At 40.0% G+C, this 17,407-nt stretch overlaps 1 protein-coding gene across 1 annotated transcript in view; it reads left to right on the top strand.

Annotated features, from left to right (window-relative positions):
• LOC126237271 (kinetochore protein NDC80 homolog) overlaps window positions 1-16,977 on the top strand; it is a 173,807-nt gene extending 156,830 nt beyond the window's left edge. Inside the window, exons 14-15 of the mRNA XM_049947198.1 lie at window positions 16,530-16,632; window positions 16,780-16,977. Of these exons, the coding sequence (XP_049803155.1) occupies window positions 16,530-16,632; window positions 16,780-16,812 (136 nt within the window). The 3' untranslated portion in view covers window positions 16,813-16,977. The remainder of the gene's footprint in view (window positions 1-16,529; window positions 16,633-16,779) is intronic.
• The last annotated feature ends 430 nt before the right edge of the window (window positions 16,978-17,407 follow it).

The raw sequence follows: 17,407 nt of genomic DNA, 5'->3' as shown, positions 1-17,407 counted from the left end.
GGTTCATGGGGGGTTAAGATAGTAATTGGAATTTTTGTTTCTACATTTGATTAGTATCATCATTTAAGAATATTACTGTACAGATTTATTAAAATTAAACCACATACATATTTCACCCCCATGAATCATGGACCTTGCTGTTGGTGGGGAGGCTTGCGTGCCTCAGCGATACAGATAGTCATACCGTAGGTGCAACCGCAATAGAGGGGTATCAGTTGAGAGGCCAGACAAACGTGTGATTCCTGAAGAGGGGCAGCAGCCTTTTCAGTAGTTGCAGGAGCAACAGTTTGGATGATTGACTGATCTCGCCTTGTAACACTAACCAAAACGGCCGTGCTGTGCTGGTACTGCGAACAGCTGAAAGCAAGGGGAAACTGCGGCCGTAACTTTTCCCGAGGGCATGCAGATTTACTGTATGGTTAAATGATGATGGCGTCCTCTTGGGTAAAACATTCCAGAGGCAAAATAGTCCCCCATTCGGATCTCCGGGCGGGGACTACTCGAGAGGATGTCGTTATCAGGAGAAAGAAAACTGGCATTCTACAGATTGGAGCGTGGAATGTCAGATACCTTAATCGGGCAGGTAGGTTAGAAAACTTAAAAATGGAAATGGATAGGTTAAAGTTAGATATAGTGGGAATTAGTGAAGTTCGGTGGCAGGAGGAACAAGACTTCTGGTCAGGTGACTACAGGGTTATAAACACAAAATCAAATGGGGGTAATGCAGGAGTAGGTTTAATAATGAATAGGAATGCGGGTAAACTACTACAAACAGCATAGTGAACGCATTATTGTGGCCAAGATAGACACGAAGCCCACACCTACTACAGTAGTACAAGTTTATATGCCAACTATCTCTGCAGATGATGAAGAAATTGAAGAAATGTATGATGAAATAAAAGAAATTATTCAGATAGTGAAGGGAGATGAAAATTTAATAGTTATGGGTGACTGGAATTCGTCAGTAGGAAAAGGGAGAGAAGGAAACGTAGTAGGTGAATGTGGATTGGGGGTAAGAAACGAAAGAGGAAGCAGCCTGGTAGAATTTTGCACAGAGCACAACCTAATCATAGCCAACACTTGGTTCAAGGATCATAAAAGAAGATTGTATACATGGAAGAAGCCTGGAGATACTGACAGGTTTCAGATAGATTATATAATGGTAAGACAGAGATTTAGGAACCAGGTTTTAAATTGTAAGACATTTCCAGGGGCAGATGTGGACTCTGACCACAATCTATTGGTTATGAACTGTAGATTAAAACTGAAGAAACTGCAAAAAGCTGGGAATTTAAGGAGATGGGACCTGGATAAACTGAAAGAACCAGAGGTTGTACAGAGTTTCAGGGAGAGCATAAGGGAACAATTGACAAGAATGGGGGAAAGAAATACAGTAGAAGAAGAATGGGTAGCTTTGAGGGATGAAGTGGTCAAGGCAGCAGAGGATCAAGTAGGTAAAAAGACGAGGGCTAGTAGAAATCCTTGGGTAACAGATGAAATATTGAATTTAATTGATGAAAGGAGAAAATATAAAATTGCAGTAAATGAAGCAGGCAAAAAGGAGTAAAAACGTCTCAAAAATGAGATCGACAGGAAGTGCAAAATGGCTAAGCAGGCATGGCTAGAGGACAAATGTAAGGGTGGAGAGGCTTATCTCATTAGGGGTAAGATAGATACTGCCTACAGGAAAATTAAAGAGACCTTTGGAGAAAAGAGAGCCATTTGTATGAATATCAAGAGCTCAGAAGGGAAAGCAGAAAGGTGGAAGGAGTATATAGAGGGTCTATACAAGGGCGATGTTCTTGAGGACAATATTATGGAAATGGAAGAGGATGTAGATGACGATGAAATGCGAGATATGATACTGCGTGAAGAGTTTGACAGAGCACTGAAAGACCTGAGTCACAACAAAGCTTCGGGAGGAGACAACCTTCCATTAGAACTACTGACAGCCTTGGGAGAGCCAGTCCTGACAAAACTCTAGCATCTGGTGAGCAAGATGTATAACACAGGCGAAATACCCTCAGACTTCAAGAAGAATATAATAATTCCAATCCCAAAGGAAGCAAATGTTGACAGATGTGAAAATTACCGAACTATCAGTTTAATAAGTCACGGCTGCAAAATACTAACACGAATTCTTTACAGACAAATGGAAAAACTAGTAGAAGCCGACCTCGGGGAAGATTAGTTTGGATTCCGTAGAAATATTGGAACATGTGAGGCAATACTGACCCTACGACTTATCTTAGAAGCTAGATTAAGGAAAGGCTAACCTACGTTCCTAGCATTTGTAGACTTAGCGAAAGCTTTTGACAATGTTGACTGGAATAAACTCTTCCAAATTCTGAAGGTGGCAGGGGTAAAATACAGGGAGCGAAAAGCTATTTACAATTTGTACAGAAACCAGATGGCAGTTGTAAGAGTCGAGGGACATGAAAGGGAAGCAGTGGTTGGGAAGGGAGTGAGACAGGGTTGTAGCCTCTCCCCGATGTTGTTCAACCTGTATATTGAGCAAGCAGCAAAGGAAACAAAAGAAAAATTCGGAGTAGGTATTAAAATCCATGCAGAAGAAATAAAAACTTTGAGGTTCGCCAATGACATTGTAATTCTGTCAGAGACAGCAAAGGACTTGGAAGAGCAGTTGAATGGGATGGACAGTGTCTTGAAAGGAGGATATAAGATGAACATCAACAAAAGCAAACAAGAATAATGGAATGTAGTCGAATTAAGTCGGGTGACGCTGAGGAATTAGATTAGGAAATGTGACACTTAAAGTAGTAAAGGAGTTCTGCTATTTGGGGAGCAAAATAACTGATGATGGTCGAAGTAGAGAGGATATAAAATGTAGACTGGCAATGGTAAGGAAAGCGTTTCTGAAGAAGAGAAATTTGTTAACATCGAGTATAGATTTAAGTGTCAGGAAGTCTTTTCTGAAAGTATTTGTATGGAGTGTAGCCATGTATGGAAGTGAAACATGGACGATAAATAGTTTGGACAAGAAGAGAATAGAAGCATTCGAAATGTGGTGCTACAGAAGAATGCTGAAGATTAGATGGGTACATCACATAACTAATGAGGAAGTATTGAATAGGATAGGGGAGAAGAGAAATTTGTGGCACTACTTGACTTGAAGAAGGGATCGGTTGGCAGGACATGTTCTGAGGCATCAAGAGATCACCAGTTTAGTATTGGAGGGCAGTGTGGAGGGTAAAAATCGTAGAGGGAGACCAAGAGATGAATACTCTAAGCAGATTCAGAAGGATGTAGGTTGCAGTAGGTACTGGGAGATGAAGAAGCTAGCACAGGATAGAGTAGCATGGAGAGCTGCATCAAACCAGTCTCAGGACTGAAGACCACAACAACAACAACAACAACAACAACATATTTCACTTCATAATCTACAAATTTCATTGAGATTGGACTGTGTATATAAATTGTAAGTAATAAGTTATAAGTAATCTTTCATTTGAGGTAAACTAGATCTTGTGCAGCTCTTGCATAATACGCTGATTCCAAACAAGCAACTAGATGTTTAGGTACAATAATAAAAAACGATGTGTTTATGTAACAAAAACAGATAATTTTAAATTAAACAATGGAATCTCCCCTCCACCACCAGCATTTCTAACCTGCACAGTTGGAAGCTCTTCTTGCAACAAATTGTGTACTCCTGTAAATATCCCGACGTCAACCTATGATAACATATGATCCCCACACCTTTCACCCAATAGTTCCCATCTTCTCTGTTCTATAACCTCCTCCCCATTCTCGCCTCCCACCCTCTTTGGTTGCCACCTTCTGCAAACACACCTGCCAATCTTTCTCTGCTCATCTCCGTTTACTCGCCATTTTCCCCACACCTGTGCCCCACAACCTTCTGACGCTGTGCCTGTTGGCAGCATGGTCCCTGCTCACTCCGCAGACAGCACTCTTTTCTCCTCCCGCCTGTACACTGTTATCCCTTCCCCTTCCCTGCCCCTTCCAAAATTCTGCTTCCATTCCATGTGACAGTTGCATTCCGGTCCGAGCTGCTGGAGTTGGCAGTCATGTGTGCATGAGATGTGCTTGCTTTTGTAGGTTTCTCTTTCTTTTTCTGACAAAGACTGTTGCCAAAAGTTTTTATGTAAGTGTCTTTAATTGTGCCTGTCTGTAATTTAATGTATCATTTTTGTGGTAAGTAGCACACTATCTTTTCCTACATCATTAATTTTAAATTATTAATAACTGTCTAATGGGTTTTTCATCAATCAATAATTTACCCTAGATCAAGGCAAACAATGATTTGAAGCAGCTGTTAAAACCTCTGAAAATTAAGTTACAGTTGATAAGATTGCAATAAATTGTATGGTTAAATGGGCTGACTGCTGTGGCCGAGTGGTTCTAGGTGCTTCAGTCTGGAACCGTCAGGTCAAAGGTCAGAGGAAGGCAAGGGCACACCACATGATACGAAATCATGTCTAGTAAAGCATAATGGACACCGTAACCATACTATTTTTATTTTCATTATTTTTATGTTTTGCAGAGGTATCACTCATTAAATTCCAGTTCTGGAAGTGCAGGGATGCCTCAGTAACAAGCTAACTAAAAACCTGCTGACTAATAGTGCTTAAGCTCACCCAGCTAGCTTATGATAGGGAGCAGTGGCCAGACAACGCATGCGGGTATCGAGACTGAACCACACATCCACACATAAGTGTGGATTTCCTATCGCATCAGCTATGTGTAAATTAATCCATGATTCTGAATCAGTCACACGATAGGATGCTTGTTGGCCACAAACCTTAGGCACATGGAAAGTTTGTTCTCATTTGGTAACAATACCAGCTTTGTGAGAGGTGGTGAATATACGGCTCTCAGGTCTGGTAACGCATCATGTTGTGCTAGTGCTGGGCAGTGTCAGGTCAGATGGCTGCTGCTAGTTAATGCTCACAATTAGCAACTACCTGTGTCCTCATTTTGGCGGTCTCCTTATGGATGCCTCCTCCACAGGTAATGCATTTGTTGCAGTGTTGTTTCCAAATGCATGATGTTACTATGTCCAGAGTCTCCTACCAGAAGCCCAGCCATGGTGTTTTGCTCGCGCATTGGGTCACTGGTACTGCTGTCATGTGTCACTGAGGCTGGGAGAAAAACCTAAGTTGGTAGCTAGGTGGGTCCTCAGTGTGTTGTGATAGAGCTGTTAGAAATTTTGTTTTTCCCTGTGGATCTAACGGCTGCAAATGGAAGGTTTTTGGCTGTACCTAGTTGGAAAGTTGCACAACTCCTTATCACACAGCCCCAGGTCAAAACTGAAGATACAATCCCTGCTTTGTTATACATCACATTGTGTCCTGTGCGAAGGCAACGCTCTGCTATTGCAGATTTATCCAGTTCATGCAGGTGTGTAAGATAATGATGTTCGTCACATCAGTCTTGCACCATGTGAATGTTTGGCCAGGATTCTGACATGGTATTTTGTATACATCTGACAGGCTGCCAGCTTTGGACATGATGCATGCATGGTCTATGGACAAGAGTATGCAATGCACTGATGCATTGTGTAGGGTGGCAACAACTTGTAGCTTCCAAATATAATGTATATATGCAGGCTGAAGTGATTAATAAAAATTTGTGCCACAATCAGGATTCGAACACAGGTCTCCTGGTCACCAGAAAGATTTGCTAACCACGTTACCCTGGCACAGTGGCTTTGCACAACTGCACAGACTACCCTAGCAAGCCTCCCTCACCCCTCAATCCAAATTCCCATCCTCACCTCAGCCCACTTTCCCCTAAACTCAAACAGCATTGCAGAGGCTCTCCAACTGTATTCCAATAGCACTGGCCTTGGTACAGATTTTCATTTGTCACTTCGGTCTGCATATATACATCATAGATGTTTGAGACTTGAAAAGCTTTCTTTAACCATAGAGTTTCATTCCAAATATAAATTGGTACACATGATCATGTGATATGTATTGCAAGATCCTCCGAATTAGTGCAATGACAACTGTCGGTGAGGCTGTGATATCCATTGGTTATTTGTCCATAGACACCTACCCTTGTGGGTGGGTGATGCAACTGGAAGTTGGGTTTCTTCCATTTATTTTTTGTAATAACTGCAATGAATTCATGATCTGTGTATCACACTTTTCACTGCCTGTCTTCTGGGAGTCTGGTGCTTTGTGAGGTTGATGTCAGGTTATGAGCTGCCATCTGGTCTTCCACAAAGTAGGTTATCAACCATGATGTAGCTTATTCAGTTTTGAGTGTATTTTCAGACTCGTAGCAGTCTTGTCGGGTAGGCTGTTATGGGTCTCTCTAAGATTTGTGTCTGTGAAGTTTCTCCTTATAAATTGCTTTATGTATGATGCAATGGGTACAATCTTTATGTTGAATAGTCTCATAGCTGTTCTTACAGATAGTATACTTTGTTTCTTTGCCTTAAAACTAGTCATCACTCTTACTACTATCTTTGATATGCTTCGAAAAGGTATGGTATGTCACCTGCGGTGTGATTCCTACATATTTATAGGTTTTTACTATTTCCTGTTCTTGTCCCCCACCGGTGAATTTGTGATTGTTTGCCAGGGTGTCGCCTATGCTGAATTTCATCGCTTTTGTCTTATGCTTATTTCTGATAAGTTCATTTTTGGGAACCATTTCTTCAGTTTGTTAATGGCTTCTTGCAGGGGCTCTCTTCTCTCTGATAGTAAGATCATATTGGTATACAGCCACATTCTCACTATTTCTGATTATATCCTTTGGATCATGGCCTGGGTAGGTACGTTGAACATAATGGTACTTAAAGGGTATCCCTGTAATGCTCCATTTGTTTGCTAGATTCCTTAGTGGTGTAATAATCCATCATGCATTCCTGTGGTTTGCTTGGAGGATGCTTACTATAAATTTAAGGATCTGACTTTCTGCACATAGTATTTGGTGTAGCTTTTTGAATACTGCAGTCCTGTTTACCCTGTCGAATATTTCTTTAGAGTCTACAAAGATTCTGTATGAATGACCTTTAGCTGTAGAGAGGGCTTCATGTGTGAATTGGAGAACATGTCTCACTGCTTGTGTAGTTGACCTTCTAGGAGTGAAGCCATGCCGTTCCTAGAGTATCATAGCCATGATGTTGTCATGGAGCTTTTAAAGTATGATGTTCATTATCTTGAGCAATGCTCATTCCAAAGTGACCCCACTATAGGAATTTGGTGCATTCTGCAGTCCTCTTCCTTTGTAGATCACTGTAACTGCAGATTCTCACCATATTTTGGGGATGTCCATGATTTCTAGACCCTGGTTGTATAGGGCTGCCCATAGCTTCACAATGTGTAGTGTTGCTCCTTTCATTAGCTCATACCAGATATTGTCTGAGTCACTTGCCTTGCTTTTTTAAGTTGCCTTCAGCCTTTATATTTTGTTGTTCTTTCATTTGCAGTTTAGGGAATGCTTCCATTGATGTGTAATTTGAGCTGCTCTTCTGGAATACATTTATGAAAGTGGTTTGCCATGGAGGTGCTTGAGGTCGTCTTTGTTCTCCGTGGTTCTAGGGCTTTGTGGGGTTTACTTCTTCTTTCTGAAGTAATTCTTCTTCATTGATATGGATGTGTGGTTGTTGTTTTGTTTCAGGAGTGAGTTACACTTTGCTCTTTATGCATATTTTTAAACTCATTCAAGTTTTCCAGGATCACGCGTCTTTTAATGTAGCATTCACTGTTTGATTTGCTTGACCTCTTCATTGGTTGAGGGGCTGATGACTAATCAGGAATTCAATTAGGTTCCACAGTGCTTTATCAATGTTGCCTCTTTCTATTGTGCATAGTATTTCTTCAGCAGATATTTTCAGCACTGGTACGTTGGGGATGATTTTTCTTGGAGCTCATCAATGTTCATTTTGTTTCTTTCTCTTTATTATCATGATCTGAAATTTTATCCACATGGTTGGTGTTCCATTATGAGTGTGCTTGGACAATCTGTTGCAATCGTTAAGCTTTGGAGCTTTATCTATTTTCTGCAGCAAATATGATAGTTGTGTCACTACAGCCATTGTGAGGCGTAGGTTTTATTCTGAGTTTTGTTGATGAGTGTTACGCTTTACTCTTCCATGGGTTTTGTAAGAGCCTGTGTTTTGGTGTTCAGCCTGACTGTTTAGGCCTCTTGCCAGCAGGGTGAGGAATCTGGGTCAGTCTAGGCCAATGCAGTCATGCTGATTTCTACCACTTCGTCTGCTGAACATTGTGGTCTGATATAGATTCCTATTATTCGCAGGCTGTTTAACTGTGTTGTCTCAGTTTTTGTCTTCTCTCTTCGTGCTTTGTTGCCCTATGGATGAGTTGTTGTAATGTATCATTCCTCTTGATGGTCTTCTTTCTGTCTCAGCTTTTGTCAGTGCATGTATGGCGTAGAAGCAGTTTATATTCTGGTGTTCTTGAAGAAAGGTTTCTCAGAAGATCAGAACATCACTGCTGAGCAGTTTTTCATCTGGTAAAATACTAAGGATTTTAAACCTTCTACATTCCATAGCATGATTTCAAAATAATTCTTTTTAATAGTGACAACTGTGAAAAAGAAATTACTTGTTATGGCCACACTCCTATATCAGGTTTCTGGAATTGTGTAAAATAGATTCTCAAATTAGAATGTATATTGACTGTCTGTGAACTAGGTAACACAAAAGACTAAAAGTCCAGAATGGAATAAGAACAGTGTGCAAAACACATCAAATAAAGGCCCACACATTTTCTACTGAATCTTTAATATTTCAGCAGTCCTTTTCATTGTGCATCTCTCCAACTCAATGCCTTCTCTACATGGTGAGCACCAGTCTCTCTTTTTCCATATTGTTGTTGGCATAAACGACTGATTTTCGTGACAAACTGAAATTGTAGTTGAAAGTAATGCCCAGTCATTTGTTTTTTACTGTATTGTTTTCCTATTTATTGATAAAACAGTGACATTTAATTCCTAAAAGCTCCCCCCCCCCCCCAACCCTCTTATAAAACCGGTGTGAATGTGCAATGATTTGACAGTAGACTAAATATTAAACAACCAAAAATTAATAGATTCAGTAATGTTCAAATATTTATGTTCTATGGGTTGTTGAATCATCCCTTATTGAATATTTTTCTGTTGCATAAGTTCATTAGTTTGAATGATGCATGAAATTAGATTTCTTTTTTGATAAAAAGATTTCTTTTTCTTGCTCTATTCTGACTTCAAATGATTCTTTTACATGGAAATACTACAGCAAAATGTCTAGTGATAACTATATTTTCTGCTATAGTGACCTGTCTGGTAACACTTTAATGTATTTACCTCATATAATTACCAGAGCACCACCTTCAATATAGCCTAGTATGTCTTTTAGATTCTTTTTTTGCATGTCCAAGAAAGGTATATCAATATATTTTTGTTATTATTGGTTAATTAATTAAAAATAGTCTTTATTTATTTATTATTATTGATAAATATTCTTTATGTGTACTTTTATTTCAATTATTGTTTTAGTTATAGGTTTTAGGTGGTTTAGCTTAGTTCCTTATTTCCTTTTATCTTTACTCTCCTGAAAACCTGGAAAATATAAATAAATAATTTTAAATATCACAGGGGAGCAAGAGATGTATTCCACAATGACAATCTCACGGAAATTCCTCTTGATTATCTGCTCCACCTGAAATCTCACAAACCTTTACTCGCTACACAGATCGTTCGGCACAACTGTGTGCTATGTTGTTTGGTGAGTCTGGATGATAGGTACAACAATTTAGCAAGTTAAAAATCAATCAATGGAAAATCCGGGATGGAATGTAACAATACCAGAGAAGGAAAGTTTCTACTCACCATATAGCGGAGATGCTGAGTCGTGATAGGCACAACAAAAAGATTGACACAATTATAGCTTTCGGCCATTAAGGCCTTTGTCAGCAGCGCACGCACACACGCGTGCGTGCGTGCATGCGTGTGTGTGAGTGTGTGTGCGCGCGAACGCGAACGCAACTTGCACACACGTCTGCAGTCTCAGAGAACTGAAACCACACTGTGAGCATGATGGGAGTGGCGACTCGGTGGTGATAAGGAGGAGGCTGGGGCAGGGAGAGGAAGGGATAGTATGATGAGTGTGGCAGACATTGAAGTGTTGCAGTTTAGAGAGAGTGGGGGAGGGAGGGGGGGGAGAGAGAGAGAGAGAGAGAGAGAGAGAGAGAGAGAGAGAGAGAGAGAGAAGGTGCGAAGGGGGCAGGGGGTATGTAGTGGAAAGGAGAGAAATAAAAAAAATTAAAAGACGGGGTGTGGTGGTGAAATGACAGCTGTGTAGTGCTGGAGCGGGAACAGGGAGGTGGCTGGGTGGGTGAGGACAGTGACTAACGAAGGTCGAGGCCAGGAGGGTTACAGGAACGTAGGATGTATTGTAGGGAAAGTTCCCACCTGCGCAATTCAGAAAAGCTGGTGTTGGTAGGAAGCATCCATATGGCACAGGCTGTGAAGCAGTCTTTGAAATGAAGGATATCGTGTTTGGCAGCGTGTTCAGCAACAGGGTATTCCACTTGCTTCTTGACCACAAGTTGTCGGTGGCCATTCATGCGGACAGATAACTTGTGGGTTGTCATGCTTACATAGAATGCAGCACAGTGGTTGCAGCTTAGCTTGTAAATCACATGACTGGTTTCACAAGTAGCCCTGCCTTTGATGTGATAGGTGATGTTAGTGACCGGACTCGAGTAGATGGTGGTAGGAGGACAGGTCTTGCATCTAGGTTAATTACAGGGGTATGGGCCATGAGGTAAGGGATTGGGAGTAGGGGTTGTGTAAGGATGGGTGAGTGTATTGTGTAGGTTTGGTGGACGGTGGAATACCACAGTAGGAGGGGTGGGAAGGATAGTGGGTAAGACATTTATCATTTCAGGGCACAGCAGGAGGTAATCGAAACCCTGGCAGAGAATGTAATTCAGTTGCTCCAGTTCCGGATGGTACTAAGTTACGAGGGGAATGCTCCTCTGTGGCCGGACTGTGGGACTTTGGGAGATGGTGGGAGACTGGAAAGATAACACATGGGAGCTTTGTTTTTGTACAAGGATGGGAGGATAATCACAGTCAGTGAGGGCTTCAGTGAGACCCTTGGTATATTTTAAGAGGGACTGCTCGTCACTGCAGATGCTACGACCACGGGTGGCTAGGCTGTACGGAAGGGACTTCTTGGTATGGAATGGGTGGCAGTTGTCAATGTGGAGGTATTGCTGGTGCTTAGTAGGTTTGGTATGGACGGAGGTACTGATGTAGCCATCTATGAGGCAGAGGTCAACATCTAGGAAGGTGGCTTGTTGGGTTGAATAGGAGCAGGTGAAGGAAATGGGGGAGGAAGTTCTTGAGGTTCTGGAGGAATGTGAATAAAGAGTGTCCTCACCTTCAATCCAGATAGCAAAGATGTCATCAGTGAATCTGAACAGGGTGAGGGGTTTTGGATTCTGGGTTTTTAGGAAGGATTCCTCTAGATGGCCCACGAATAGGTTAGCATAGGATGGTGCCATGCAGGTACCCATAGCTGTACCGCAGATTTGTTTGTAGGTAATGCCTTCAAAGGAGAAGTAATTGTGAGTGAGGATATAGTTGGTCATGGAGACTAGGAAGGAAGTTGTTGCTTTGGAATCCATAGGGCATCTGGTAAAGTAGTGTTCCATAGCAGCAAGGCCATGGGCATTAGGAATGTTAGTGTACAGGGAGATGGCATCAATAGTGACGAGCAGGGCACTGTGTGTGTAAAGGGAGAGGAACTGTGGAGAGTCGGTTGAGGAAATGGTTGGTATCTTTTATATCGGAGGGTAGGTTCCGGGTAATAGACTGAAGGTGTTGGTCTACGAGAGCAGAGATTCTCTCAGTGGGGACACAGTAACCGGCCACATTGGGGCATCCTGGATGGTTGGGTTTATGGACTTTAAGAAGCAAAGGCATGGCTACCTGTGAAACCAATCATGTGATTTACAAGCTAAGCTGCAACCACTGTGCTGCATTCTATGTAGGCACAACAACCAACAAGCTGTCTGTCCTCATGAATGGCCACTGACAAACTGTGGCCAAAAAACAAGTGGACCACCCTGTTGCTGAACATGCTGCCAAACATGATATCCCTCATCTCAATGATTGCTTCATTGCCTGTGCCGTATGGATCCTTCTCACCAACACCAGCTTTTCTGAATTGCGCAGGTGGGAAGTTTCCCTGCAATAAATCCTACGTTCCAGTAACCCTCCTCGCCTCAACCTTCATTAGTCACTGTCCTCGCCCAACCAGCCCCCTCCCTGTTTCCATTCCGTCACTACACAGCAGTTATTTCACCGCCACACCCAGTCTTTTAATTTCTTTTTATTTCTCTCCTTTCCACTACTTACTCCCTTCCCCCTCAGTACATTCTGTCCCGCCCTCCACCTAAACTGCAACACTTTTAACCCCCCTCCCCACCACCACCACCACCACCACTTCCATCATGCCATCATGCACTGGTGCTGCTGCTCGCAGTGTGGTTTCAGTTCTCTGAGACTGCAGACATATGTGCAAGTTGCGTTTGCGTGTGTGTGTGTGTGTGTGTGTGTCGACTTCTGATGACAAAGGCCTTAATGGCCGAAAGCTGTAATTGTGTGAATCTTTTTGTTGTGCCTATCGCGACTCAGCATCTCCGCTATATGGTGAATTTAGCAAGTTAAAGTTTATTAATTCAGAGATTATCTCTCATCAAATTATGACTGTGGAAAATGCAGGTTCGCACTGTTGCCCGAAACTTCACCTCTGAGCGATCTATGTCTGTACCATGATAATTAATTAATTTATGTGTGGAAATATACACACCTTGAATACTTGATGTTAGTTATTGAATTTTATTTTTGTGCCAAAATCTATTTGAACATTTACTACATACCGTAATGTAGTCTCACAACAGTAAAATCTCTCTACTCCTCTCACATGTCCGATCTGCCCATTTCCTTCACAAAAAGTCCTTAAAACAAAATCTTTTGTTCTGTAAGACACAGAGATGTGTTCTTAACTCAGAACGTCCTATTCTTGCAGTTGGTATATGCTGTTAACCACAATATCAATTCGTCGCACCCAAATTAGAACTTTTGCATACATTGTTACACCATATTGCCCCTCTTAGGCGCGAATTTTCTTTCCTCAGACAATTCAGGACCAAAATTACAATAGAAATTGACTCTACTGTTGTACTACAATATTACTGAGTGGAATATGCTTGTGGCGGTTGACAACTTTTGCCACTTATGTAATCTGAGTAGCTTTCATAATCACTCGCTACTGATCATAAGCTTAAATAATTTGATATTAACTGTTTGAATAACTCTGTAAGTAGCTAATGTGGCCATGGACTTCCGGTCAGAATACCCTTCCCATTTGGGCAAGGGTTGCTAAGGGAAACCATGGAAAACCTGGAACAAGGCTACTTTAACATTATGTTCCCCCCAGTAATTTACAAAAATTATTTAAAGTTTCGACTGGCAGATCTGAAAGTATCTTTATACATTGTGTTCTTGCGTTGGTATAGTCAGGTATAAACAAATGTGAAGATATGTTGATACTGACGTCAGCACGATGTCTGGTGGAGGGTCAGGGCAGGTGTGGGGAGAGATGGAGGATGACCTTGCTACCATGTGTGTGATTGAAGGGATAATTGGGAGCAGGGCCATTCACAGGGTGGCGATGTGTGAACATGTAACTTACCTGGAACAAATATCAATGCTAATCATTACTGATGGAAAAGCACTGTGAGAAATAGGTTAGTACATATACTCTTCATTCTCAAGCAACTGGTCTGAATTCAGAGATTCGGGTAATCTTTCATCATATTTACCAATTTTTGTCTTTATATAGTCACTTATGAGTATCAGAGTACCATATCGACACACTCACGTTGTCCGTGGTAAACTCTGTTGGTAATTCCCTTTTGTGTCTTCACATACTATTTTAATGAAGCACAATAATCATTGTCATATATGCTGCACTTGAATATATCTTTGCTCTTTAGCACACAGATAATAACTCTTCTCTCTCTTCACTAGTTCCTTTTTATGACACTGCACCAGCACGTGTTCATAACTTATTTTGCACCTGGCAACACACACTATTGGAAGTTCATTGTTGTTCACAGTATACATAACTAATCCCCACTTTCTTCAAAACCTAACTGTTATAGAATTCAATTACAAATTTATTTACTACCCCAAAATCTACATAAATTCAGCCCAGTCGGTTCTCTTAAACTGCTGTCGTAACTCGTCACTTTAAATAATGCCAATTTAATTTCAAACACCCCACAACAATCACACACTCACTCAACCTGTTCCAGCATTTTCCTTCCTAATATCCTCATTTGTAATCTATCTCAAAATTTCACAAAAACTCCACCAAGTGAACTGACTTTTGTCTTTAAAATATTTTATCATCTGTAGTCACATGCCGCTGCCTTGAATATATGTAGTCATATGCTCTTGACACAAATATTCACATGTACCTAATACGAACATTTTCATAAAAAACTGAAACAGATATCCACTAATAACTATAGTCTTTACTGAAATTAAGAAACTTCATAATTAACTTTTCCTTAATACAACTAAATATCAAGTTGCTGAAACAGAACATATATATTTACATAATTCATCTCTTATGCATTTCTATTGAATCATCATACGCTTATCTGAAATTATAAAAAAATAAACCAAAAAATTGCTTATATTATTTTTAGTTAAAATAATTTTCTTCAGGAATGAAACATTTTTAAATCATCATTGTGCTACAATCCCTTTATATTTCTTGTTTCAGGATGTCCTACTAGATATGCTCCTGGATTTGGTATTCTAATTACCTCAATTGGTCCTTCGTACATTAATTGCCATTTCCCCAATGCAAAAGGATTGTCTTTGTAATATCCTCTTGTCAAAATCTATCTTCCTTTTTCTTGCAATTTCAGTGAGATTTATTAACACTGTTCTAATCTTATCTTGCCAGTGGGTTTCTTCTTGAGGTATCTTCAGAATCTTATCCGTCCATTCATTTCTTTCTATTCTGTCAAGCATTAGTTCAGCTGGTGTAAAGTTTTGTGGTCATATGAGGCAAATTGTTCATGATTTCCTCAAAGGTATCAAGATATTCTATCCATCTTGTTTGTTTCGCATGGTAGTAGGTTTGCATAAATCTGTTTAATTCATGAAAAGCCCTCTCAGTCACGTTTGCACCCAGATTATATGTGGAAGTCAAGATTTGTATTAAATTTGCTCTGGCCAATGCATGCCTCCACCTATATCCGGTAAAATTTGTAACATTGTCAGATAAAACCGCGTTCGGCTTCCCAGCGCACGGAATGTTGTCATTGAATAGATGATTCAGAATTGGTGCTGCTGTAACAGTTTCCATTGGGTAGAATTTTACATATTTGGTACATATGTCCAAGAAAGCTACAATATATTTACAGCCTCCTCTAGCCCTCAGTAATGGTCAACATATATCAACCGATAAAATAGCTACTGGTTTTTCAGGAATGATCAGATGTAACAGGCCTTTACCACCTCTGTTGCTCAGATTTTGTTTTCTGACATATTACACATTTTCTGAGTACACTCCATACTTTGCTACCTAAGTCTGGGAAGTAACAGTACATTCTCAGTTCGTTAGCACATTTCATAACACCAAAATGTCCCCAAGTGTTGTGAGTATACGTTATTAACGCCTCCTCGTGTTCTTCACACCAATTCTGATTCATATTGCTCTTCAATGAAATAGTACATCATTCACTACATTATACCTAATAAGTCACTTTTTAATTATAATGTTCCTGTATTCCATTACATTTACACAAGTAGAAGAGTTTTACATTCCTTTATGTACCTTTTACTTTAGACTTTGATCTGTCATATATACAATGAGGGCAGAGGTATATCAGTTTTACTCAGGTGTAAAAGAATGAGGAAGATAGTGGCATTGGTTTATTTCATTTAATACTCTTCATTATAAATCAGCAGTATAAAGTGAAAATTCCACAAAATGAATTATGATGATTCACTTGATCAGTGTTGCTCTGCTCTGACAATACCCCATCTCAGTTATGAGAATTGCCGCAGGGTTTAGCATCTTGTATTTCTTTCAGTATTGTCTTTGTGCATGTGTACCTGTGTATGTATCTAATCACAAAATCTCCATAGAAAATCACAATGATTAAAATGTTTGCCAGTCAATAACCAAAATATGAAATTAATACTTTTTTACTATTTTTCTTAGTATTGTGCATGGTTTTCTTGTTCCCTTAAAGATTATGTTGTGGACTTGTAGCATTCATTGGGATGATACTAACCTTCTCTATGTAAATTAAATAAATAAAAATGCACACAGGGAAATTCTGTGCAGCAGGGTTGGGATAACAACATTCTCTGCTCTCAGTTTTCTGTTTGACTTTATATTTGTTTTCTTTTCTAATTTATGCAAATTAATGTTAGACTATCAGTTTTCTATGTAAAGGTGGTATGTTGATTTTAAACACATTTATTTGTTACAGGTATGCAACTGTAGTTTCTGAAGGTGAACAGAAAATAAAAGAGAAGGAGGAAGAATTGGAGTGGATGAAAGAGAACTTATTAGAAGTTAAGAAAGACTTCATAGTAAGTGAACAACAAAATGCTTATCATTATTATTTTTGTACATTATGGTTTCTGTCTTCAAGAACTGGCATCAAAATATTACTTAGTTTTCTCTGTCTGGATATGTATAATTCAACTTTTCTACCATGTATTCTTTTTTCCCATCAGGAAAAATCTGGATGGACTGATATCAAACTCTGAAGTCCTGTGACGGCAGATCGGGACAGTTCTGCAATCAAATCTAAATTTGTGACTTTGTGTTTCATTGCCATTTTATATGTGATCAAAGATTGTGACAGACTTACTATCTGTAATGTTTACAACTATTCAAGTAACAGATATTTTATTATGTGTAAATGAAGCTAAGCATGTGATTTTGTATTTCAATTACACTTTACTGTGAGCTATCTTGTAAGATGGGTGTTTGAGTAGCCAAGTGTATGTCTTAACTTTGAAAATACGGGGTGATTATAATTAAGGTTAAACTTTCAAACCACTGTAGAAATAACACCACTGGTCAGAATGACGTCAAATTGCAACAGAATATTATCAGAGAAGGGGGAAAACGTATGGCAGAAGAAAAATAAATAGTTGCAAAATTTAGCAATAGATGGTGCCGTAATACCAATAGATAGAGCTGTAAGCGTCATAATTTAATGTTGCTTGACGAATCAACAACAATGCCCAAGGTGTAAGTTTGACGTTAAACAAACTGTACCACTCAGTATGCATGGATGTACAGGTGTGATGCTGTTAGTTACATAAGCCCATCCACCACGGCAAGGTCATATTGCCT

Source organism: Schistocerca nitens, chromosome 2 (assembly GCF_023898315.1).
Source record: "Schistocerca nitens isolate TAMUIC-IGC-003100 chromosome 2, iqSchNite1.1, whole genome shotgun sequence".
Taxonomy (NCBI): Eukaryota; Metazoa; Arthropoda; class Insecta; order Orthoptera; family Acrididae; genus Schistocerca; species Schistocerca nitens.
The sequence above is the reverse complement of the archived record's forward strand: the minus strand, read 5'-3'. Positions and strand labels throughout refer to the sequence as shown.